The sequence below is a fragment of the Manis javanica genome, chromosome 4 (genome assembly GCF_040802235.1).
Source record: "Manis javanica isolate MJ-LG chromosome 4, MJ_LKY, whole genome shotgun sequence".
NCBI classification, from domain to species: Eukaryota; Metazoa; Chordata; class Mammalia; order Pholidota; family Manidae; genus Manis; species Manis javanica.
This window is the reverse complement of record NC_133159.1, coordinates 126722591-126748909: the sequence shown is the minus strand read 5'-3', so window position 1 is coordinate 126748909 and position 26319 is coordinate 126722591. Positions and strand designations below refer to the sequence as shown.

At 39.7% G+C, this 26319-nt stretch overlaps 1 protein-coding gene and 1 long non-coding RNA gene across 4 annotated transcripts in view; one reads left to right on the top strand and one right to left on the bottom strand.

Moving 5' to 3' along the window:
* Nucleotides 1–20: 20 nt before the first annotated feature.
* LOC140849033 (uncharacterized) lies at nt 21–26311 on the top strand. Its single transcript, XR_012130482.1, has 4 exons — nt 21–548; nt 9401–9556; nt 23625–23844; nt 24519–26311. It is a non-coding gene; the product is annotated as an uncharacterized lncRNA (long non-coding RNA).
* The window catches only part of LOC108390216 (cilia- and flagella-associated protein 52), a 51448-nt gene continuing 26525 nt past the window's right edge, over nt 1397–26319 (bottom strand). Inside the window, exons 8-14 of one of the 3 annotated variants that reach the window (XM_073234829.1) lie at nt 23654–23824; nt 12566–12714; nt 10115–10275; nt 7412–7563; nt 5440–5542; nt 2716–2827; nt 1397–1874 (exon numbers count right to left, since the gene is read on the bottom strand). In XM_073234829.1, the coding sequence (XP_073090930.1) occupies nt 1699–1874; nt 2716–2827; nt 5440–5542; nt 7412–7563; nt 10115–10275; nt 12566–12714; nt 23654–23824 (1024 nt within the window). In that variant the 3' untranslated portion in view covers nt 1397–1698. The remainder of the gene's footprint in view (nt 1875–2715; nt 2828–5439; nt 5543–7411; nt 7564–10114; nt 10276–12565; nt 12715–23653; nt 23825–26319) is intronic. The other 2 variants (XM_073234827.1, XM_073234828.1) reach the window with 2 other exon arrangements.

Genomic DNA, 26319 nt, shown 5'->3' with positions numbered 1-26319 from the left:
CTCCTATTCTCCCAGCCTTCAAGCTGTGGAAACAATAGATGATAAATTTGAAAGCGCCTAGTAAATGGCAAAGCCCTGGCTATTTCTAAGTTTCTTGTAATTACCGAGTTCGAGGTGACTGTGAAGACAAAGGACAGGAAGACTCTCCAAAGGGCAGCCTCCGACGTGGTGAGAGGCGCGCGCTGGGAGCAGGGGAGGGGTGGGGAGCGATTTTGCGCCGCGTTGGGTCCTCCGCTGGCTCAGGTGTGGGCGGACAGGTGACGCCACCTCCTTCCAAGCCCTTCTTGCCGAATAGGGGAGGCAGCCTGTGCCCGGACCCAGCATCCTGAGTGTAGACCTCGGAGCCGTGTGTCGCCCTGTGATGAAACACCCGGGATGGCTGCGGTTTGCTTGGTTAACCTACAGGCGAGGTTAAAGTCGTTTTCCCAAAACTTGCAAGTGAGACCGGTCATCGTCGCTTTCACTGGCGGGAAGGCGGGCTCAGAGAGGTATACGCACCGTATCCGAGGCCACAGTCCCGACAGCAGAGAAACCGGAACTCGACCCAGGTCAGTGGACTATCAGCCTTAGAGGTTGGCACTTTCCAACCTCAGTACTTGCTTACCAGGAAGTTTCCCGGCTCTCAGGCGTGCCCTCTGCGAGGTCTCTCAGGTCTCTCGTTCACTACGTACAGCACAATCTTTGCGGAACTGCTGCCCAATCAGAATTGGCTTGGCCCGGCCCCGCCCGTGATTCCCTGGGTTGACTGGGGGCCTCCACTCGCTATCCTTTATAAACTGTCAGGTCTATGGTGAATCCGGTAAAGCCTTGCAAAACGAACTAATCATCAAATTTCTAGCTAAAAAAGGATATCAGCCGGCTGCATTATTACATCAATGCTCTGAAATGTTACTTATTACTTGATAAATAAGTGATCATTTTGAATACCTGCCTTGATATGTCAAATAGGGCAGCAGCAGGTTACCTAATACAAACAAGAAGCATGAGTTAAAGGCTACAGATGCTTAGAACGAAAGATTGCCCTGTGAATTGGATACTTTAAGTGTTTCCAGAAAAAGCCAAAATTTTCCCTCTCTGGAAAAGGATACCTGGTTGAATGCACAAGGTCCTTTCATGACCTTCTGATGGTAAGCACTGGAAATTTTATGGCGGACTTCAGAAAAGCATCTCTTAAATTTCATCTTTGATAATCATGCCAAGCTCCCCAACAGCACACCTTTTCTTTGAGAAAACACTAATTCATGTTTAACTATGATGTGTCAGGAATTCTGCTGATGCTTTAATACATTATTCAAACCCAAGTCTTGCCCCATGCAGCTTGATCAGTGAAATGCTGGAAAGAAGGTAAGCTCACCATTCTTATTTTAAGAGAGTGACAGCAATGATATCTGTGGACAAATACTGAGAAAGGGCTGTGGGATTTGCAGTCATAGAAGAGAGATGTAACAGGAAACCAACAACTGGGGATTTATTCATAATAAACTTTTAATTACAGTCTGGACAATTATCCTTGAACACATCTGAATTTTAATATACAATTCAAGAGTGCAATGCATTCCAAAAAGGAGAAACTCAGATAAAATATTTTCACTAAAGAACAAAAACAGAGGTAAGAAATCAAAGAGCATTCTTGGTTATCGAAATTCAGCCTTCAACAGAACTGTGGGCAGTGCCTGGCACCCGGGATGTGCCTGCAGCTTATGAGGCAAAGGGGTACTTCCATCTCAGAATGGCTCCGTCAGCACTTACACTAACAATGTACTGGTTTCCTGGACTTATCCGGATGCGGGTAATGTTACCGCTGTGTCCCACCCCGACGTGAGTCACTTCAGCTTCATTATAATCCCAAACTTTGACCAGATGGTCATTTCCACCTGAAAAAGTCAAACAGTTCTGTGGCACTGCAGCAATAGAATAAATAGCCCTGACCTCAAATCACTGGATTATTTTCAGTACATTCCCTGTGTGCCTGCTTAAAGGAAGAAAAACCTGTCTTTATAATAACTCTTTTCTTCGATTATAAAATTCTAGGTGTATTGTAGTCAAAATTGGGGGGAAAAAATACAGAGAGGTGACATCACCCTTGATCCCACCACACAGAAGTAACCACCAGTAACATCTCGGTTTAGTTCCTTCCAGTCTAAGTGTACAGGTATACATCTGTATATGTGATTGGGATCACATCATGTCCGGTTTTGTATCGTACTTTAGGTAAATGTGACTGTGAGCCTTGAATTCATTTGGAGCATTTATTTGTTAACGGCCTGAAGACTCAAAGAGGCCAGCAGGAAATAATATTGGTGGTATTCCTTCCTACAGGCATGTTGTGTGGAAAGTGCCCCCTGGAAATGACTTACAGGCCTAGCGTTTAATGCTTCAGTAGGAAATAACAAAGCAAGGCACGCTGGACAGCCCAAACCGTTTAAAGTCCCACTTCGGTCATTAACACCCACAACAAAAAAACAAGCAATGTAAGGCTTGGCTTTTATTTGTCCTCCTGAGGCTCATGGGAAAACATTCCCTCTCACTGAAATGGGATTTCTGCATTCTGCTTTGGCGGCCACACCTAGGGCAGCGTTTCAGGCCTGAATCTGACCACGTTGCCCTTTGGATCCCTTTGTGGTCTGGTCCCTTCCAGCTGCCTCCTGCCTGGCAGGTTCCTAGTTCCCGTTTAATTCAGCTGGGTTTGACTCTGTCCTTATGCCAGGGACTAACCTGTGACAAAGTGCACTCCTTCCAGTGTGATATCCATGCCATTGATTGACCCAGACAAGGAACCTTCCAGCTCTCTGATCACTGACCCATCAAATACTTCCCAGTAGGCAACCTGGAATTCAGGAAAGAAGCAATCGGCAGGCATCAGCTCAGTGGAATCATCCACACCCAGGCTAACAAAAGATGGTTCTACTTTAAATAGAAGGTAGCAAAAATATACTCTGGGTGATATATCTGCTGAAATTATCAACAGGTTAAAGGAGGGGGTGGAGAAACCATTTTAATATTTTTAGTATTGGGTTTTTAATTCGCATCTATTTACAGAGATGCTGATGGGCTGCTAAAACCAGATTGTGACAGAAAGTGCCTTTGCTTAGACTGAGCAGATTGAATCTGAGGCAGGCGGTAAAAGGAGGAAGGAAACCACCACAGAATCCAGTTTCCTGTGTGTGTTCCTAGGAGAGGGAGGCTTCAGGCCTGCAGGAAGGGGAAGCGGTTCCTTCCTTCAGCTTGGGGAACGAGCCTGCAGAGAGTTCTGGAGACCAAGCCTTCCAAAGTCCCCTTCCCACTGCAGCTGGTCCCCGACCTCTTCCTCAGCCCACCCTTATTCCCACCTTTCTCTTCAGACTCAAAGCAATAAAATATTCCACAGGGTGGATTTAAAGGCAAACTGATAGTAAGGTCCCCTCCTGGGGGAGGGAAGGAGGTTAGGGGTGGGGGTGGGGGGGAGACAGGCTCAAGGGAGGAAAATTTTGCTCTGAATATACTGCTTTTATGCTTTCTGAACTTTGAACTTTGTAAATGTACAACCTATTCAAAAATAAAATTCCTTTCCAAACAAAGTGCTCTTGAGCAGGAATCGTAAGTGTGAACTCACATCTCACCCCCTTGTTTGTGAAATACAATGTTTGTTTGATGCTAATGGAAACTTTCTATGGGCCACTAATTATGTCAGGAATTGGTATTCAGAATCTAGCTAAAAATGTGTATTTTTTTTTTTTGCTTTATAATTTTGACTGGCACTTAAATACTTCAAGAAAATGTTCTATTTTCATAGTAAAAGCATAAAAGAGTATAAAAGCTTGCCAAAATCCTTGTTTCTCAGGAACCATATCTACGTTAGTATCTGGTGCTTAACCACCTGCTTTCTTGGCAAAAAGATCAAAGTGACGCTCTTCTGGGCAGCCTTATGGCACCTCAGGCTTTCCCAGGTATCCTCCACCTGGGCTGGTCTTCCCTGAGGTCTAAGTGTGGCTCGGTCCTTGTCACTCAGGCCTCAGCTCAAGTTGATCTCCTTAGGGAGGCGTCGCTGACCATCCTCACTAAAGCAACTTCCTTCCACCCAGACAGTACAACCGAGTCTATTTTCTTTTTAGGCCTTTCAGCAACCTTATCATTCTGTTCATTTCTTACTCATAGTCCATTTATGTATTCATTTACATGTGTACTGAACAACCCGTTCCCTCCCACCCAAAATAACTCCCCACAGGATGTAAGCTCTGTGACAGCAGGGACAGTGTCCTGTCCCCAACCCTCAGAATAGGTTGACAGATTTATGATGTATGGTTTGAGTACTCTGGTGAAAATGCCAATAAGAAGGAAGCAGGCTGCTTCAAGTCTCATGAACTGAAACCTAGAATATGGCAGAAGATTTTGAACCATAGAGCAAAACATTTATAGAGGTGCTGTGATGAACTCCCTAATATCCATTCCACGCCAGTTGGAAGAGGAAGCCTATTTAGACCACAGGGGCGCCATGGGGTTGGCGGGTGGGCAGGCTTTTAATCCCGTTTGGGCCAATGAGACACAAACTGAGAAGGCCAACCTGCAGAGACTAGAAGGGAAGCCAATCTCCGTGCCCTCCCACAACATTCCATCTGGGTTTGTTTTTTGAGCAGTAGTTCTCAATCACATGGAAAGCTCAGGCAGAAAAAAGCCCCACTCCTAAATTCTAATTCTGTAGGGGGCAGCAGGTGGAGAGGCACGTTTAGTGTTTTTCCTACTATATTTTTATACTTTTCACTTATCAGCCTTTTCTGTAACTAGTGAAAAGATAAATATGCACCTTCTTCAATGATCTCAAAGTCATCTCAAATCCGAATCAGGGGAGTCCAAATCCATCAATTAGACCAAGATCTGGCTCATCTGTACAGCTGGATGACACCCTGGCATCCTTGTGCCCCTCCATGTGACTCTCTCCTGAAGCCTTTTTTTTGTCCCAAGAGGAAATATTCCCCCCAATAGAGGGACTGATCTTTACCCAAAGACATGGACTCCCCAGCTAAAGAAACTGTTGATATACTGATGAAGTAGAGCAATGAGAAATGAGGAGCTCTACTGTCATTCGATTTGAATTTAGTAAAAGTGACAGCTGGCTTGGGCACAGCAATTCTGTTCCAGCCTCAGAAATTTCTTAATAATAAAAACTGATATTTATTGAGCACCTCCTCTGTTCCAGGCTCCCTGCTATTAGCAGTACGTGAGCATGGCTGTAATTATCATGGCAATTCTATGAGGTTGACAGCATCATCATTTCCATTTTACAGATGAGGAAGCAAAGGCACTGAAAGGTTAGGTAGCATTTCCAAAGCCACATGGTGGATCAACGGCAAAGCCTCCCTCTTTGTACTGGTATGGCTTGTTTCTGGAGCCTGCACTCTCAGCCACCGTACTTCGCTTTTCTGTTGTACCAGAAATATCTTGACTCTTGCTGACAGTACTTACCTTTCTATCTGTCCCACTGGTGATGATCTGAAACTCTTCAGGGTGGTAACAAACACATTGGAATAAGGTGTTGGCCAGGATCATCTGATTCCTCCTAAAACGCCTGAAAAATAAACTCAAGAGCTGTGAAACTCAGCTTTCTTTTTCCTAGAAGACATTTACTATTCAAACTAGATTTGGTACAAGCTTGGATTTGGGTTGATTTGTCTATCCCAAACAGATTTCCTGTTAACTGTCCACTCCACTTCTGTGTCCTCGCAATGCACCTTACCAGGGCCAGTCAGAGCATGCTGGGTGGGGTCCGTTTTTAAAGATAAAGCACAGAACTCCATGGGAAGCCTCAAGTTCCTGTGAGAAGGAAGCAGCAGAGGCTGACCTCGGGTCAATCTGCTGTCTCCATACCAGGTACTTTATTCCGGAGGCCACCATTTTGAACTGAATGCCTTTACAAGCTGGGCATCAAAGGGTGGAGAAGGGCTTTTTAAAGGTGGATATTATTGGGCTTTACCTCTAGGGATTTGGTTTAGGAGGCTGGGAGAGGCCCATACATTTACATGGTAATCAGTACCACGTGATTCCACGTGCACAATAGTTTGAGAAACATTGCTTTAGCTATTGTACTGAGAAATATGTAAATCAAGCTTCTCCTTCCATAAGAGATAGGTGACCATCTCACAGACCAGGCTCTGCTGGCTGCAAAAAGCCACCTTCTGCAGTTCCTTCTCATTAGGGAAGTTTTCACGTAGGGTATCTGAGCTGAGCATTTTTAGAAGATTTTGGTACAAATTAACCAAATATATCTGCTACATAAAAGGGAGGCTTTAAAGATTTGAGGTGGTCACAAGCATCCACAGAAGTAAGTTCAGACATGCCCTTCTCATTATGTATTTTCCCAATGGTAAGTTCAGGAGTAATGTGAACATGACCTGTAAATGCGACCCTTGGACCAGCACCAGGAACATCACTTGGGAGCTTGTTAGAAATGCAGAATCTCAGGCACCACTCTAGACCTACTGAATCAAAATCTACATTTTAACAAGCTCCCCAGGTGATTACTGTGCACATCAAGGTTAGAGACACAGGGAAGTAGAAGACAGAGGTTTGCTTAGTTTGGGATTTTTTTAATGCATTAAATAAAAAGTATTCTGTCTTTGCCTTTAGTTTCATTCTCCTCTCTTCAATCAAGACCATCTCATATTTTAATACAATATCTGTATCTATAACTATATATCCCTATCTCTTTTCTCCCAGCTCCATGCTTATCCAAGTCTCTAATACAGTTATCATGGGGGGGAGGCATCTTAGGAATGGTAGAGGGGTGCTAGGCAGGGAGAGGGGTTAGAAGAATAGGGTCTAATTCTAAGTAAAAACAAGCAACAAACATGCTTATAGAAAATAAAATAAAATAAAATAAAATAAAACACTGTCATTGAAAATCCTTTGAGTTACTCCAAAACTAAAGTTCACATTTTGGTCCAGTGACCTTGGGGTCAGCCCCTCTATAGGGATAGCAGTGCGCGTAACACATGAGAGGTCCCCAAGAATGAAGGAAGGGCAAGTTCACACCCCTCACCCCCACTCCTACCCTGTCCCCCATGGCAAGCTCATTCTGGGTTTGACTGGACTGGGTAGAATGCCAAGAGGAACTGCCTACATTATTTAAGTTATTTCCCTTCTCCCTTTTTGGGGGATTCTCAGAGTTGCATTAGTATAAGTTCAATCATGCATCACTGTGTGTATCCATAAAGCTACTTTCCATCCATCCAGAAATATCTAATGTCCTGTTCTTCCTGGAAACGACACCCTTTCTGCCAGCATCTGTGAACCCTGCGCAGGCATGCAGATGAATAGCTTCCAGTGAGCACCCCTTTACTGTCGCCTTAAATAAGATTCCCACCTTGTGTGTGAACCTTCTGTCAAGTTCAATAATGCATTTTGTGTCACTTTGCCCTCCCGATCATAGATAACCTACACAAGGTCCCAAATGATGCAGGTCCCATCCATGCTGGCGGTGACACACTGCTCGTTGTCCTTCTTCACCCGAATGCAGGACACAGATGACTTGTGCTCCTTCAGAGCCTCCTCCAGCTTCTGGGTCTGGCAGCCTATCTGCCACACCCTCACCTGAGAGCCACACACCCAGGCTCAGTACAGATGGGCACTTTTGAAGGGATAAAAAGATTCCAAGAGCTTTTTCACCTCTGCTGTGCTGGACTTGTTTTCTTTAGCTCCCTGTTCTCATCACAGTTGAGCGGGGTAGGAATGCTAAGTTGTGGGGCAGGAGCATTCATCCGTGGAGCCAGGAAAATGCTACCACTGGTCCTGCCCCTGCTTCTACTTTGAGGGCTGAGAAATCTATCAGATACCCGCTACTAAAACCCACACTGCCAGGGCTGCTGCTAAACCAAGGGAAGTAATGTGTCTACTCATTTCTGCTAAACGTTGCTCTCAAATTTCTGGTGCCATCAGGAAATCTCTTGGGTACCCATAGCCATATTTAACTTGCACATCAGCTGCTTAGTTTTAATCATTTAGAATCATCAGTTCTCAACCTTGTCACAGTCAATACCCACTTTCTATAATGAGTATTTTCCAACACCCCTTTACTATTCTGAAATGAAACCCATAGGTAATACAACTACTCACAAAAAAATTCCACAACAACCCATACGAAGCCCTAGTTGGCAATAAAAAGGATACATAAAAGGGAAGTTATTTATCTATGTCTTATAATAATCACTGTCACAATTATACCAGAAAACATAATAATTTAGTCAGATGCATATACCATCTTATAGCGAATATGTTGGACTTATGAAAAATAAGAGGAGGAATGGCTTTTTGAGAAATAAAATTACTTTGTGTGAAAGAACCGTAGTCGAGGTGAACACTAGAGTAAAAACTAGTGTTAGGATAAAGTAATAACAGACTAACGTATTTATACCTGGTAAGAGAAAAATAAGCTTCAATGAAGGAAGGAAAACATTCTAAGATACTTTCTTAGTAAAGAAGATGAGGAAACATGAGGTTATCTCAAATGAGCTGGGCCAGATTCATTTCTATAGTGTCCAAATGATTCCCTGTTTCTGACCTGGGATGGGACAACGACTATTGCCAAAGAAAACAAATCTCCCATCTTAAATGCCCACTGCATTTGGAAGCATACATTCACTCTTTAGCAAGAGTGATATTCTAATTTTCTTACTGCTATGGTGTGGGCACCAGCCAAAGAGCCCGTGACTGGAACTTTAGATGTGCTGGGCATTAGCCCTTTAGAAGCGGGATTGCAGGGAGGTGTGGGCATGCATGGAGGGAAGAGGACAAGGTGTTGGGACCGGGGTCTTCAAATTCTGGCAATGGCCATGTGCTAGTGAAAATGAAGGTAGTTGATTATTTCAGCAACTACTGCATTCATACCAGTGCACACCTGCTACAAATCTAGTCTCTAGCAATTACAAAGACCTTCCAGACTATGTCTTTTGGAAGAAAAAGTCTGCAATGGCTGCATGGAGAATGGGAAGAGGAGCTGACATTGTTCTGTGAAAAGATAGCTGTGCGGGGCCAAGGGCAGTGAATTGGTAATGTGTGATTTCCTCAGCAGCTCTCATCAGCCTGGGCTCAGGCACCTAGAACGCCAGTGGTCTGGCTCAAACCCAGTTGAGGCATCAGCAAGGCAGATGTCCCAGAAGACTGGAAGAGCAAGCAAGGGCGCTGAGGGTGTCAGCAGCAGCGCGGCCGAAGGGATAAGGGAAGGGAGTAAAGCAGTGACGGTGGTGGTAGGCGGAGAGCAGGCAGATGGTCTGAGGCTGAGTATGTCTATAGAGCACCTGGAATGTGCCTAGTCCCGATGACCACGGGCTCTGAAGGTAAAATGGGCATCAGATTTTGAAGAATTAATACAAGATAAAGAGTGTAAAATATCTCATTAATAAGAGTGTTGTTATCTTCACTTTACACGCAGGAAATGGAGCAGAGAAAGACCACACAGAAGGTTAACGGCAGAAGTGAAATTTGGGCCCAGGCAGCATGACTCTGGATCCCAAACACTCAGCCATGCATCAGATTGGCCCAAAGTCTTCTGAAGGCTACATTAAGATGCTGTATCTTTCTTTCCCTGGTAAGTTATTCCCGTGATAGCATACAGAAAAGAAAATACCCTATGTTGAGAAAGGGAAGGCTTTTAAATAGCAAAAAAGCTGGGGAGGAGGGCAGGAGAAACCCTGAGATGACTGTGTGAGTGAAAGATGTTTTAGAAGCCTTGAGATGATTAAGGAAAAGGTCAAGTGTAATAATTTTAAATGAATGGTCAAAATGTCTGGGTAGATTGAAGAATTTATTCTAAAAATAGCATCTTCTTTAAAAGATAAGATAAAGACAATTTATGTAACTGTGGTCTTTGAAGGAAAAGAGCAAACAGTCTAAAACTCTGGCAAAATGCCAACCTTGATTCCATGGAGAACGCTTTTATGTTTGTATCTGAAATGTACTTTCTATGAACAGATACATTTATATGCATATTTACATTATCAGAACTTCAGTTTATCATATATTTTAGGGTTTCATCCAAATCTGAATTTGGTCCTGCTTCACTCCTAGTACAGTTTTAAAAAATCAAGTAAGTGGCCTCCTATAAGGCCGTTACTCTAAGTCAAGGGCTATTTGAAAAACATTCTACCTTTAAGAACAGTACCTCCCCTTCCCCACCGCCACTGATGACCCTTTTACAGTCGCTGGTGGTGGCGATGGCCGTCACTCCAATCCTGTGTGCATTGTTAATGACATATATCAACCGGCCTGTCTCTGGGGCGAAAGCTCGGATTTTCCCGTCGTCCCATCCTGGCATGAAGGAGAAACAAAAGGCGAAGATCAGTGTATTCATGCTCTTTCCGTAGGCTGTTACATCATAAATGAGATTCAGGATTGGGAGGCAGTCATGCTGATGGAGGAAAGAGGCTGGTCATCCCCCAATTGCCAGGAAATCACACCCCCTTTTCTCTGACTCCTCGAACTGGTCACACCTAACTGAGGGAAATGAGTTGCCTTAGTTGAACCTGCCTCTAGGTGCACCGCAGTCCAGGAGAGAGAAGTTGAAGTGGGGAGGAAGGAGTGAGGCCAGCTCACATTTCTCACAGGCTGCAAAACTTGTGAATTCAACTAGCTAGTTGATATTGCACCTGGGACATAGAATTTAACACCTTCAAATAAATGGTGGCTTCCCATCCCTCCCCAATGGTGGCTTCCCATCCCTCCCCCTCCCCTTGATCCTGATGCTCCTTCCCCCACTCCCACCATCTTCCCCATCTCAATGAAATGATGGTGGCATCCATCCAGTTGTTCAACCCAAGAACTTCAGAGTCATCCTTGAATCTTCTCTATTCCATTGTCCAACCCAAGCCAATACCCCATGCATCAGCAAGTCCCATCAACTCTACAGTTGAAAGACATCCTGAATCTGACCACTTCTCAACCCTTCCCCTGGGACCACCCTTGTCCATACCACCAGCATCTCTCTCCTGGATTATTATAACAGCTTCTTCCCTGGCCTTAGACTCTTGCTCCCCTCAACCAAATATCTATGCAGGGACCAGGGTGAACTTCTTAAAATCATGCTACCTCCTTGATCAAACTTTCAGAAGCCTTTCCCATCTACAGTGAAAACCCAACACCTTATCCTCCACAGATATTAGTCTCTCTCTACCCACCTCAACTTCCTCTGTACCACTCTCCTCCAGTTCTGACCCAAGCTTTACCACTAAGCTGCAGATACACTACTGGTCTTCTTTATTTTCTTCAAATATGCTAATCAGTTTTCCTACCTCAGGGCCTTTGTAGTTACTGTTCCCTCTGCCTGGAATGCCCATTCCCTATGCCTTAGGTGACTCGCTCCTTCTCTGGGCTTTAGTGTCACCTCTTGACCTTAGCATTTTTAAATAAGACGCTCAAGATAGATCCTATTCCAGCAAAGACTTGAGGAAGTGAGGGGGTGAGGGAGGGAGTTATGAGGCTAACTGGGGAAAGAACATTCCAAGCAGACAAAATAGCTAGAGCAAAGGCCCTATGCACAATGTGTTTGAGGAACAGCAAAAGAAAAGGAAATATGACTAGAGAGGGGTGAGTGGTAGGAGGCAAAGTCTGAGGTGAGAAGGTGAAGGTGGGAAAGAGAGAAGGTCATGTAGGCAACTGTGGAAACTTAGAAATGAGTCCCCAAAATGGTTTGATCTGACTTATGTTTTTAAAAGAGATCCCTGGCTTCTGTGTTGATAATACACTGGAGAGAAGGGTGGTAGACAAGGGTAGAAGCAGGGAGACCTGGTGCAAAGCTACAAGAATAGTCTAGGAGAGAGATGGTCATGGCTGACACAGGTTGGAGATGATGAGAAGCGACAGAATCTTGGGTATGCTCTGAGGGGAGAGCCACTGGGGCAAATGGATATGGGGTGTAAAAGAAAAGGGGGAGGTGAAGACTCCAAGATTCTGAACTGCAGGTTTGTTAGCTCTAAGTATAATATAAGCCAAGAGCTCCTGGGGCCACTACGTGGAGGGCGAAGCCAACACAGAGGAAACAAAGCCAATAAAAATGGGGATGAAATGGGTTCCTGGTATCACCATTTAATAGCTGTACTGAAAGATCCACTTGACTTTGCATAGATGTGAACAAGTGAGTTTAATTTCTGAGCCCTGAGGAAATCTGCATGTGGATTGAACATAATGATGTTTAAAGTTAAAATATTTTGGCATAAAATAAATTCCCTTTGAGGCATAACATAGAGTAAGTCAGGTTTTTTAATCTCTTGAACAACAAAAGGGGTTCTAACACAAGTGCCCTGTACTAAGGCCTCCAGTCCATTTTGTAATTGAATTAATAAATTTCCCTACTAGAGTGGAAGCTACATGTTATATGCAAAAATGTGGGAGAAGGGAAATTGTGACTTGGTAATTCCTAGCTCAGAAAGTCTCCCAGCTGGAAGGGAACTCCAAAGCGAGGCTAGATGGGAAGTAAGGAGGAGGTGGACAGTAGAAGGCCGTTCCAGGTTATCCACGTGTAGAGACTAGCATACGGGGAGAATGACAAGATCCAAAGCCACAAGCCAGAGCCCAAAGCCAAACTTTGGTATGTCAACGTTACCCGAAATGATGCTCTTGCCGTCTCTCATGAAATCAATGCCGTGGCAGGTCATGTTGGGTACAGTGATCCGCAGCAGCTCCCTGTTGGACAGCGTGTGCCACACCCTGATGTCTTTCTTGGCACAGGTGGCAAACAGCTCAGCAGTGCCACTGTGAAGAAGCAAGCCCCCAGGAGAATAAGAGATGCAGCCATAAAATACAGTGTTTCTTAGATGCGTATTTGACACATTTGAGTTCCATAAGGATATAGGGAAGGAAGCCTTTTAGACATAAATTATCTTGAGGCTTAATGGCCTTATATAATGGCCTTATAGATTTCTTGTATAAAATGGCATTTGATGCCCATGAATCACATGTGGACCATCTTTTGTAGTCCCTTCCCTTTGGGAACAGTTGGAACAAAGTTACTCAAAAAGGAAATGTCAGTTTGAAAGTCTTTTAATGCCTTGGTGGACTGGAGGATAGTAACATTTTTGAGGTAAAATACACTTCGTGGAATATTTACGTTAAAAGAGCCTAAACAAAACTTTTCCTAAAGTAGATAACTTAAAATTTCGAAGTCGAAAATGAATTCATGTTTGCAGATAATCCAAAATATGATTTTGCTTAGTTATGAGAAAATATGAGATTGTGGACAAAAAAAAGAGAATCCCAGAATAATTGGTCTGTCAGGTTTTTTTTTTAAAGGACAACTTGCGAATAGAATGAAAAATCCCAATATGTAAAAAAATTACAGATTATTCCAATTTGCACTTCCCTTTGAGGGAAAAAGGGTTAATACTGGAATACAAGAAATACTATCTCCTTTGTAAGTATGCACTTCCAGTTATAGTTTATGTGAAGACAGAATTAACTAATGTTCTACCCCTTATGTAGTGGTTACACAGGTATATAAAATTGTCAGAAGCATTGAACTGAACACCTAAGAATATATTATTGTATGTTACTTATACTTCAATTTTTTTAAATGTTAAGGAGTCATAATTAATCTAATAGTTAAGGGATCCAGCATAAAGAAAAAATGGACAAGTTTTTAAATTTATCTCAATTTTTAACCCATATAGAGTACTACATAATGAACAATCATATAACTCAGCTTTTGTCATCTTAACATTCTGTCGCATTTGTTCAGTTTTAATCCCTAACGACAGGCCCTCATAAGCCTCTCCCAGACTCCATTCATCTTCCTGGTTCTCTGGCAGTAATCATATCCTGACTTTGGTGTATAACAAATTTGTTATTTTTCTTGTATTTCAATTCTGTGGGCCTAAAAAGTGAACTGCATTGCAAGAAAAAAAAAAAAGAGTATATGTTTATTCACTATCTCTTATTTTAAAATCTACTCACATTGGAAAATAAGTAGATAATAGGGAAATAAGTGGATCTTTTCTATATATGTATCTTTGCGGCTCAGGGATAAAATTATAATTCTGAAAGAGAAATCAGGAAAACAATTTCATTCACCATTGCATCAAAAAGAATAAAATACCTAGGAATAAACCTAACCAAAGAAGTGAAAGACTTATACTCTGAAAACTACAAGTCACTCTTAAGAGAAATTAAAGGGGACGTTAATAAATGGAAACTCATCCCATGCTCATGGCTAGGAAGAATTAAAATCATCAAAGTGGCCATCCTGCCCAAAGCAATATACAGATTTGATGCAATCCCTCTCAAATTACCAGCAACATTCTTCAATGAATTGGAACAAATAATTCAAAAATTCATATGGAAACACCAAAGACCCCGAATAACCAAAGCAATCCTGAAAAAGAAGAATAAAGTAGGGGGGATCTCACTCCCCAACTTCAAGCTCTACTACAAAGCCATAGTAATCAAGACAATTTGGTACTGGCACAAGAACAGAGCCACAGACCAGTGGAACAGATTAGAGACTCCAGACATTAACCCAAACATATATGGTCAATTAATATTTGATAAAGGAGCCATGGACATACAATGGCAAAATGACAGTCTCTTCAACAGATGGTGCTGGCAAAACTGGACAGCTACGTGTAGGAGAATGAAACTGGACCATTGTCTAACCCCATATACAAAGGTAAACTCAAAATGGATCAAAGACCTGAATGTAAGTCATGAAACCATTAAACTCTTGGAAAAAAACATAGGCAAAAACCTCTTAGACATAAACATGAGTGACCTCTTCTTGAAAATATCTCCCCGGGCAAGGAAAACAACAGCAAAAATGAGCAAGTGGGACTACATTAAGCTGAAAAGCTTCTGTACAGCGAAAGGGTTCTACAAAAAGGAACCCTACAGTATGGGAGAATATATTTGAAAATGACAGATCCGATAAAGGCTTGACGTCCAGAATATATAAAGAGCTCACACGCCTCAACAAATAAAAACAAATAACCCAATTAAAAAATGGGCAGAGGAACTGAACAGACAGTTCTCTAAAAAAGAAATATAGATGGCCAACAGACACATGAAAAGATGCTCCACATTGCTAATTATTCAGAGAAATGCAAATTAAAACTACAATGAGGTATCACCTCACACCAGTAAGGATAGCTGCCATCCAAAAGACAAACAACAACAAATGTTGGCAAGGCTGTGGAGAAAGGGGAACCCTCCTACACTGCTGGTGGGAATGTAAATTAGTTCAACCATTGTGGAAAGCAGTATGGAGGTTCATCAAAATGCTCAAAACAGACCTACCATTTGACCCAGGAATTCCACTCCTAGGAATTTACCCTAAGAATGTAGCAATCAAGTTTGAGAAAGACAGATGCACCCCTATGTTTATCGCAGCACTATTTACAATAGCCAAGAATTGGAAGCAACCTAAATGTCCATTGGTAGATGAATGGATAAAGAAGATGTGGTACATATACACAATGGAATACTACTCAGCCATAAGAAGTGGAAAAATCCAACCATTTGCAGCAACATGGATGGACCTGGAGAGTATTATGCTCAGTGAAATAAGCCAAGTGGAGAAAGAGAAATACCAAATGATTTCACTCATCTGAGGAGTATAAGAACAAAGGAAAAACTGAAGGAACAAAACAGCAGCGGAATTACAGAACCCAAAAATGGACTAACAGGTACCTAAAGGGAAAGGAACTGGGGAGGATGGGTGGGCAGGGAGGGATAAGGGGGGGAAAGAAGAAGGTGGGTATTAAGATTAGCATGCATGGGGTGGGGAGGGAGAAAGGGGAGGGTGGGCTGTACAACACAGAGAGGACAAGTAGTGATTCTACAACATTTTGCTAAGCTGATGGACAGTAACTGTAATGTGGTTTTTAGGGGGGACCTGATATAGGGGAGAGCATAGTAAACATAGTATTCTTCATGTAAGTGTAGATTAAATATTAAAAAAAAAAGAAAGAAAGAAAGAAAAGGGGGATTACTCCTTGATAGGATAAAACGATTGGTAAATCAAAGATCAACGCATGCTTTAAATATCCTTAATGTTGATCACTTAAAGGGTGTCAGATGATCAGCTACGGAGGTACTCTTTTCTGATAATATTCCTTTCTCTTAATAAAAAAAAAAAAAGCAGTTCCTGTGTGCTGACCTCCAATGAGTTCTACACAGTCGTATAGAGGGCATGTCAAAGTGTGGGCAAAGGGTCTGTTTGTTTCTATGCAGAAGATCAAGGCCTTGCTTGGCTACCCAGAAAATGAACTAAGATACGATATGAGGAGGAGCTTCCGGCATCAGCACTCTCTGGAGGACTCGTGCCGGGGGATGATCATCAAAAAGCCTCCACAGGGATCCGGACGATGCTGCGGTTGTGGCTGCATACACCCCACTGTTTCCTGGACTGGCCATTGGAATGAGGAGGGAGATGTCTAGGCTGGCATGTGCATACAGTGAGACAACGAATTTGACCAGATCTGTACTGTTGGAACTCAACCAGGAGTTGGGAGGTGTGCAAGTTGTAGCACTCCAAAATCTTATGACTATAGACTATCTACAGTTAAAAGAACATATGGGATGTGAACAGATCCCAGAAATGGGTTGCTTTAATTTGTCTGATTTCTCTCAGACTGTTCAAGTATAGCTGGACAATATCCATCATATCATAGACAAATTTTCACAAATGCCTACGGTGCCTAACTGGTTTTCTTGGCTTCACTGGAGATGGATGGTAATTATAGATTTGCTTTGTTTATGTCACCATATTCCTATTATGTTAATATGTGAGTGCAAGGTAGTTAGTAGTTTAAAACCTATACATGCTTAAGGTACTCTACAAGAAGATATGTCAAAGAAATAATCAATCCTCCCATGTATTCTTCCATATGCTACCTCTGTAGCTTTTCTTCTTCCTTCCTAATTACAACCCTTAAATAGAATTCGTGCCTCATATCGAATTTACCGAGTATCATAATTCCTCCAGGTGGTAAAGATACCTCGAGACAAGTGCTGGGCATAGAAGCCACAGGGCATAAATCTGCAAAGAAGTTTAAAAAGCTAACCTTTTCAAACAATATGGCTTCTCTCTCACTTACCTACTTTACATTTCCCTGTATGGCCCGGAAGATGACTGGTTAGCCAGAGACGGGTAAGATTCCTCAAGGGAGGAACAACCTAAGACAGGCGCAGTCGCAGGGGGGCCATCAGGTGAGAAATTGGGGATCAACAGAGGTGAGGCTCAGAACGTCACCCCCCCCCCTATTTTGAGAGAAATGTTCTGCATCCATGGATGTTTTGCTGCCCTTGTTTATCTTGGATTAATACTTAGTCCATAGGCACACACCTGATCATCTACATTTGTCCTCTTACAGCACTAAACTATGTTTTCTACCTTATCTTGCATCTACCTACCACTTCAGCATTTTATTAAAAATAAATATAATAATAATAACAAAGGGAGAAATGTGGGATCCACATATAAATCAAGTATAAAAATCAAACAAATATTCATATTTGACCTGATTGTTTATAGTTTATAATGCGTGATCAAAACCGAAAGTCTCTGTGATGAATGCCCTTGTACTGTTCACCATGTAAGAACTTATTCACTATGTAAGAATTCATTCACCATGTAAGAACTTGTTCGTTTTGCTTCAGAAGATTGGAGACTGACGAGAATTAGGCTTGAGATGGATTAATGATTGTGCATTGAGCATTGACCCCCCTATACAGAATTTTATTGTTGTTAAAAACCATTTGATCAATAAATATGAGATGCCCTATCAAAAAAAAATTATAATTCTGGTTACTTAGAAAGAGTAAATGCTGGGACAGACAACAGATGAGATGGGGTTCTTTGCCAGAAAGTCCTGATTAACGGAGATCAAATCAAACCATAGAAGATAGTAATTTAAAAGGAGAGATGTTTGATATCAGATATTGCCTTTAGTGAATGAGCTCCTTCTTTGAGAAAATTAAGCTCTTAAAGCCATGTATGGACTCATCATAAATGTCAAATGTCATGGAATGAATGTACCTAATGAACTTTTCAAACTCTCCCTAACCTAATGGTTAGTCCAATTCCTCAGGAATTTAGTCCAAAAAATGAGCCATCTGAGTAGAACATTGTCCTTAGTTTAGAATCTGAAAGGCTAAGTTCCAGAAAAAAATAGATTGGATCATGATGGTACCCTAGGCCCACATGTTTCCTCCCTCCCACCTAAAATCCCATGAAATGAAGATTGAGAAGTAAGGGTAGAGATAAATGATGTAGCATATATATATATATATATATATATATATATATATACATATACATTTTTTCCCTTAATAATACAGGAAAGCAAGAAAGACTATCATCATATAGGCCAGAAACATTGAGAATAAACAGAAATCAGCCAGATTAAGATATATAGGGAAACAGAACTGGAGAAAAACAGCTCAAAAGGACAAGAAGAGGGTACTTCTTATAATGTAGGAGCAGTGAAGTGGTCATATTACCTTTCCACAGATGACAAGTACAATAACTGGGTAAAATTGCCAGAACCAAAAATCCTAAAGTCATTGAAAACATTTAAAAGAAGAAATCAAGAAGAGTTTGCTCTTGTAAAAGTGCAACTGGAAAGGGTTAACAATTGTTACTGTGCTTTCTACCCTGAAGGTGCCCAGAACTCCCATAGCTATGGTGTCTGCAGAAAAAGGTGGCAGGAAACCCATAGCCTTACCAGCTAAACAGGCCAGAAATTAGAGTTAAGGGCTGGAAATCAGCTGGAATTTTAAGGGCAAATCCTGGCAGCATGACAACAACAGGAGTAGAACCTAAATTCAGATTCCAAACACTGCCCAGATTCCTGTCTGCTGAGTTTATTCCAGGAGGAAGAAAAACCAGGCAGAGACCAGAAATGACTCTAATTTTCTTTTATTCCATTAATTTTATTTACTTATTTTTAGGATACTGTTTTTGCAGATAGACCCACATGCGATCAATCTCAGTCTTTCTTGCCTTTTTAACTAAATACATTCATCAACTGTGCTCAGCTTGGCACAGTGGCAGGAAGCTGAAGCTTATAGGCTTAAACTGTCAGAAGCCAGAGCCTAAGGTTTTAACAACACCTGGAATTAGGGAGAAATCCCTAGAAGCAAGGAAACCAGGGAGAGGATGAGCTTCATCTCTACATAAATCCTTGGGTGACTAATTTTGCAAGCTCACAGGAAAACCCAAAACCAGTGTAAAATAGTAGCAATGGAAAGCCATGAAAACATTGGCCTCTGTATGCTATGAGGAAGACAAGCTGGCAGTTTGTGTTCAGGCCAAAGGTCCTCAGAGAATACTATGGAATTCAAAGTTACTATAACATAGTATTTATAATACTGAGTTTTCAACAAAAAATAATTGAGCATGCAAAGAAATAGGAAAGTATGGTTCAGGAAAAAGGCAATCAAATGAAACTAACTCTAAGTAGACTGAGGTATTGGATTGCCAAAGACTTCACAGCAACTATCAAAAATATATTCATAGTATTAAAGGAAACTGATATTAATGAATGGAAGAACTAGAAACTAAAAATGTATATATATGTGATATATATATATATAAGTTCTATAGATGAAAAGGACAGTAACTGAAATAAAAAATTTACTAGATGGGCTTAACAGACTGGAGATAGCAAAAGAATCTGTGAACTTAAAGGTAGATTTAATAGAAATTATATGATGAAAAAAACAGAAAACACTGAAGAAAAATGAAGAGCCTAGAGATCTGTCGGACAATATCAAATTTCTAACATGTGCAACTTGAATCTCAAGACAGGAGAGAAAAAATGTGAAAAATCTTGAAGAAATAATACCTGAAAACTTTCCAATTTGGTGAAAACATCAGTTTACAGATTAAAAGCTCCTAACAAACCCTAAGCAGGATAAACACAAAAAAAAACTACCTCAAGACTTATCATAGTCAACCCAATGAAAACAAAACAAAAGAAAGAAAAAATCTTGAAAATAGATGTTGTAATGAGAAAAACCACATGGTACAAAGAGGAGAATGATAAGAATATACATCATGAGTGCTTATTAGAAACTATGGAAGCCAAAGGCATTGTAATGATGTATTCAAATTAATGAATAAAAGGTATCAGTGAAGAATTCCATAACCAGTAAAACAATTATTCTTCAAAAGTGAAAGCTTTCAAAAGGTATTTACAGATAGACAAAAACTGGGAGAATTTTTCATCAGAGACAATGCTAAATAAAGTTCTTTAGGCCGAAAGGAAAATGATACCAGATGGCAACTTAGATATTTAAGAAAGAATGAAGAGCATCAGAAATGCTCAAATATGTGCGTAAGCACAAAAGGCATATCTTTTTATTTCCTTTTCTTCTCTTAAATTCTTGAGAAGTTTATTACTGTTAAATCAAAAATTATAATATTGCATTGATAGATTTATAATATGAATCAGTATACATGGAAACAGTAGCACTAAAGATCACAGCGGTATTAAGGGAAATATATTGTTGCAAAGTTCCTATATTGTATCTTACTTCAAGTAGTTCCAACATTAACTCTAAGCAGACTGTGATAGGTTAAAGATATATGTTGTCACCCTTAGAGCAACCACTAAAAAAATTAATGCAAAGATATATAGCTAGAAAGCCAAGATAGCAATTAAGTCAGTAGAACACTTTAAATGGAACGCTAAAATAATTTTTCTGATTAAAACAAAAGTGGCAGGAAAGAAGTAATAAAAGAACAAAGAACAGATGAGACAAAAGGTGGCAAATAACAAAATGGAAGATTTAATACAACCATATCAAAAATCACATTAAATATAAATGGACTAAACATTTCAAATAAAAAGTAGAGATTATTAGACTGGATAGAAAAAGTAAGACTAATTATGTGATATTTCAAGGGATGTACTTGAAATATAAAGATCCAAATATTAAAAATATATACTGAAAATGAAAAGATATTTTAAAAGTAATATAATTCAAAGAGTAAGAAAGCTAGAATGAATATATTACTAGCATACAAGAGAAATTTCAAATCAGAGAGAATTACTAGAGACAAAGAGGAATACTTAACAGAGATTTAAAAATGTCAATACCATCTGGAAGATATAAAAACCATCGTATATGTATACATATCTATGTACCTACACCTAATAACGGAGCTTTATGAATGTAGGTGGCAAAAAATGACAGAAATAAAGGGAGAAATCTACATTCATTACTTGAGACTTAAAGACATTTCTCTCAGCAACTAATAAAACAAGTAAACAAAAAATCACTAAGGATAGGAAGATCTGTATGACATTAGCAACATTAAAACCTTCCATAGAGAAAAAGAAATTACCTCCAAAGTACACTAGAATTATTCCATTTACATAAAGTTCTAAAGCAGGTAAAATTAATCCATAGGGCTAGAAGTCTGGATAATGATTATCTTTAGGAAAGAGGATGAGGGTAGTGATTGGGAGGGGTCTTTTTGGGTGATGGAAATATTCTATTGCTTGACTAGGGTGATAGTCATATAAGTGTGATAGTTCATTGAGGTGGTTTCCTTGTGATTTATGTACTTTTGGCATGTACATTATATTTCAGTACAAAGTTCATTAAAATTCTTTTTAACTTAGTCAAATTATCACTCAAGTCTGAGAGGAAAACAAAGATACATTCAAGTAAGTTAAGGACTACATTTCCTATACAGAGATTCTGAAAGAATTACCAAACAAATGAAAAAAAAAAAAAAGAAGAGGGAGATGTGTGAGAAAAAAAAAACAGTGATAAAAGCGAAAAACAGAAGTCATAGTAATTAATTGTAAAAAAACAATAATAATATAATCTGAATCTATAATTCCAAATAATGTTAGCATGGGAGATGATGAGAGAAAGTAAAGAGGGAAGTGAAATATACTGAAACTCTTGCTTCTTTGGAAAATCTGATACAAATGTTGGTTAACTATAGTCTTTGCCAGAAAAATGTTTAAGTATGATATTAAAATTCAGGGGCAGTCACCAAATGAATAAAAATAAAGTGAAGAGATTCCAAATCATGGGCATTAGAGAAAGGAAAGACTGGATCAAAAAAAAGATGATCACTGCATTGAAAGATAAAAGGAAAAATCAAAAAAAGAAACATATTAAATAGGAAACATCTATAAGCTTATTAGATAGTAATAAGTATGAATGGATTAGATTCTATTAAAAGACCAAGACTTATCTAAAACTAAGCAATGCTAATAGGTTGAAAATAGCATGGAAAAAGATGTTCAGTTTCTTTTGCTACAATGGATGTTCTGTAATAAATATTAGCTTATATGCAATTGGTAAATAGGCAAATGATAGCAGAATATTGCAGAAGTTGCATCTGTTCATACATATTTTTTCCAATATATGAATGCTTTGGTACACAATGTAATAGCAGTTGAAAACAAAGTACATTAACACCGCTAAATTAGAAGTAAAGGAAGGATACAGTTTTGTACATGATACTCATCTACTCCATGTTCTTCCTCTTAGCCCAGGGTTCTCCACAACTCAGTAGTGTAGAAAGAAGGAGGAGAATACAAGCAGGGAAGGGGTAGTGACTGTTAGTAGGTTTCATTTAGGGTAGTAAGATGCCCTAAAATTACACTGTGCTGATTAGATTACACAACTCTGTAAATATGCCAAGAAACAGTCGATTGTATACTCTAAATGGGTGAACTTTATGGTATCTAGATTATATTACAATAAAGCTGTTTTCAAAAAAAAAAAGGAAAGAACAAGAAGAGTTACAAAACCTGAATAGCTCAATGACTATTGAAGAATTGAAAAGATAGTTAAAAGTCTACTCATAACAGGCACCAGGATCAAATAATTTTACAGATTGATTCCACCAAGCTCCTTAGAAAAAGAGGAAAAAAATAAGACAGAAAGGAAATGACCAATCAATTTTCAAAAAAGATTCACCACCAGCCATTTTCACTATTAGAAATATTTACAAGAATCTAATCATGACTCAGGGAACTGAAAATACATTTCATGATCTTAAAGATGGAGTTTTCAAAGGAGTCTTTCTACCTATAAAAAAATGATTTTGAGTTTTATAATGTGTTTCAATATCAGAGAGTGGCAAACTATGACTGAAGCTCTTTTTGATATCAAAACTGCTGGTGGTTGTTTGTTTCAGTTGTTTGCTGTGGGACTGACTAAAAATTACAGCAACTAGATCCAGAAGACCTCTTTTACCCACTACCATTAAGAATCCCATACCTGAAAGACCCAAGAGACATAAATAAAGGGTTTGAAATAAGTTTGAAAAAAGGTGCCAGTAAGCTTTTTCCAGACAGCAGTGGGACAACAGAAATGTTTTGCCATCTATTTAAATTTTCCATGATGGATTTGTTAGAAAACCCAACATTCCAAAGAAGCCCAAATTTGAATTGTGAAAACTAATGTATCTGCATGGTGAAGGCAATCTAAATAATCTTTGTTAATAAAAATTAAACAACAATGATAATCAAATATGTGTTATATATTATGATGATATTAAATAACAAATATTAAAATAATTGACCCTACTAGAAAATTAAGGAGAAAAACCATAATTATCCTAATAGATATTGAAATACATTAATAAAATGAAGTTTTCTTGCACACTGCATCAGATGTTCATTTTTTATTGTTTTTAGGGGCAAAAATATTTTCCTCTTCTACTTACAATGGAAAGACAATGTCCCGGACAGCTTCAAAGTGACAAGTTGCAATGAGAGTCTCTCTGAAATCTGTGAAGTTGACACGATAAATCTGTGATTCTTCTGTTCCTATGAAAAGATGGTGTCCTTCCCCTCGAAGAGTGATAGAAGTGATGGCACCTTGTAACTGGATTTTCCTTTGAAGAAAAGCAAAGAGGTGAAGTAGACCCATTAAGTCGATGAATATTTATTAGCCATCTAAAGTATGACGGAGGACATAAATCAGGCGTGTGACCTGGGACATCCTTCAAGGAGGTGTCACAATTGGAAAGGCAGCAGTTTATACACAATTTGGGGTACACATGGTCAGTAGAGGGAGAGGCCAGCAGTTTACACTGCTTCATCTGTGAGATATAGTATGAAATAGGTTATGCAGCACAGGTGGGATTTGCATTGAAAAAACATTCATGGACACAAATGACCATGCAATTAAATACTTGATTAATTCCATTTCTGGGAAATAATCCAAAACTTGGGGGGAAAACCTTTATGTTAAAGGATGTTATTATAATTGTATATTAAAAGACTAAAAAGTTGGAAACAACCTAAACATTCAATTGTAATGAAAAAGTTAAATGTTCTTTAAAACCATGATTAAGTGATTATGGAGTACATGCATATTTTACCACAATAACAAAAAAAGGTTATGTAGTGATATAGGAAATGTTTATGATGTTTACATCAAGTAAAAAAGGTAGAATATAAAGTTTTATATGCAAAATAAGTACAATTATTTTAACATTTATATGAATAACACAGTTAAGAAGAAATAACAAAGTGCTAATAGTGGCTAGACTCATTGAAGTTTATAAACATTATTTTATCTTCCAGATTCCAGATCCCTCTGCTCACCAAATGTTTAATGAATATGAACTTTTTAAAATAAGAATGTATAAATGAATGTGACCCTAGAGACCCATCCTTGCTCTGCAACTAAGTTAGTTCGACAATAAGAATTCAGTGGGGATTCTAGTTCAAGGAGCCAGCATGGGAAATGCAGTATTTCACAAAGACTAATTTGTTGGTGGGACACAGAACAGTTAATGAAGAAAGGATGGACCCCCAAGTCATATCCCAGCTTCCTCACTAACTAGAGCTCTGTGACTCTAGAAAAGCTGCCAAAAATCTCTGGACCTCAGTTTATTCAACTACAGAATAACTCCTCCTCTACAGAGTCGTAGTGAAGACTGGAGATCATGGAGGTAATGTACATGCGGCCATAGAGCGCTGTCAGGAAATACTGGCTATTGGCATCTGGCCTCTCTAGAAGACAAGATAAAGCCCAGGACTCTAGGGGTAAAGTCAGGGATCTGGTGGTCTGTTTTCTCTTTCTACTTCCCTTTCTCGTTTCCATGACCTCATGTGAGCTGCATCCTCAGTCTATTAAAACCCAAAGAGGCAGAAATCTCTCCATCCAATTTGAGCCTATGCTGTCACAGAAGGTTAGTTTGGAACATATATTAGAAATCTTGTAATAACTGCTTTGAATCTAATTATCTTCATTCCAGTGGGAATTTTTGTATATTAGAAACAAGGAATTAAAAAATTAGGGGGTTAATTTTTTTTATTTTTGGGGGGTAGTGGTTAATTTTTTATACTTACCTCACCTATTCACAGACTACCTAACATTGTTCTTAAGTTGCCTCTCTCTCCTATTCCCTTCATACAAACACAAAACTGGTCCAAATACATTCTCAGTAAGGCTTATCCTGAGCTCTGAATTTAAAATTGCAGCCTGTCCCCTGTCCCCCACTTCAAACTTGGACCTCCCGTCTCCCTACATCCTGCTCCACTTGTCTCCACTGTACTTGTCACCCTTTAATACTATGCACTGCTTGTTTATTTGGTTTATTCTACGGTCTTTTCCCTCTTGCTAGAATGTAAGCTCCATGAGGGCAGGGGGTTTTTCTTCATTTTTGTTTGCTTTAGCCATTGGCATACCCCACACATTCCCAGAAGAGCCCTCCGTACCTAGTGAGTGCTCCATACAGATCTGAAGGAAAACAGCCCATACACCACATCCGCTTTTTTCTGCAAGGTATCGCAGGTACCCCGGGCCTCCTTCGAGCCGGCAGAGGCCACATGGAGTGCATCTAGGGGAATCTGGCTTTGTCGAAGCTAAGTTCAACTTTTGCCTCTGTACCTCCTTGAAATATATTTCCTGACCTCGCTATCCAACAAGATCACTCCCTTCTCTGATCTTCTCTACAACATCCATGATATATTTCACTTTATCTGGATCATCAGATTTGTGTTTCTATGTTATCCTGCATTATAGTGACTTTTTCACGTGACTTTTATCTCCAAACCAGACTGCGTTCTGGGAGGGCAAAGACCATATCTTATTTTATGTTTTAATAGCATTAGTACATTAGTTTGGATGGAGATTCTCAATAAATACTTGTTAATGACAATGTATAAAGCTTTATTTCATTTTATTTTAATTAGATAAGCCAGGAAAAGTACATAGCATAGTATCTGGTACATAGTAATAGCTGGTAATGTTGGCTATTTGTATTAAAATTTGTATTCAAATGTATTGGCTATTAGCATAGTGACTGCTATCTACCTATGTAATAGGTACCCATTGCAGAATAAATTTCATTGAATAAAAAAATTTTGAAAGTCTGAA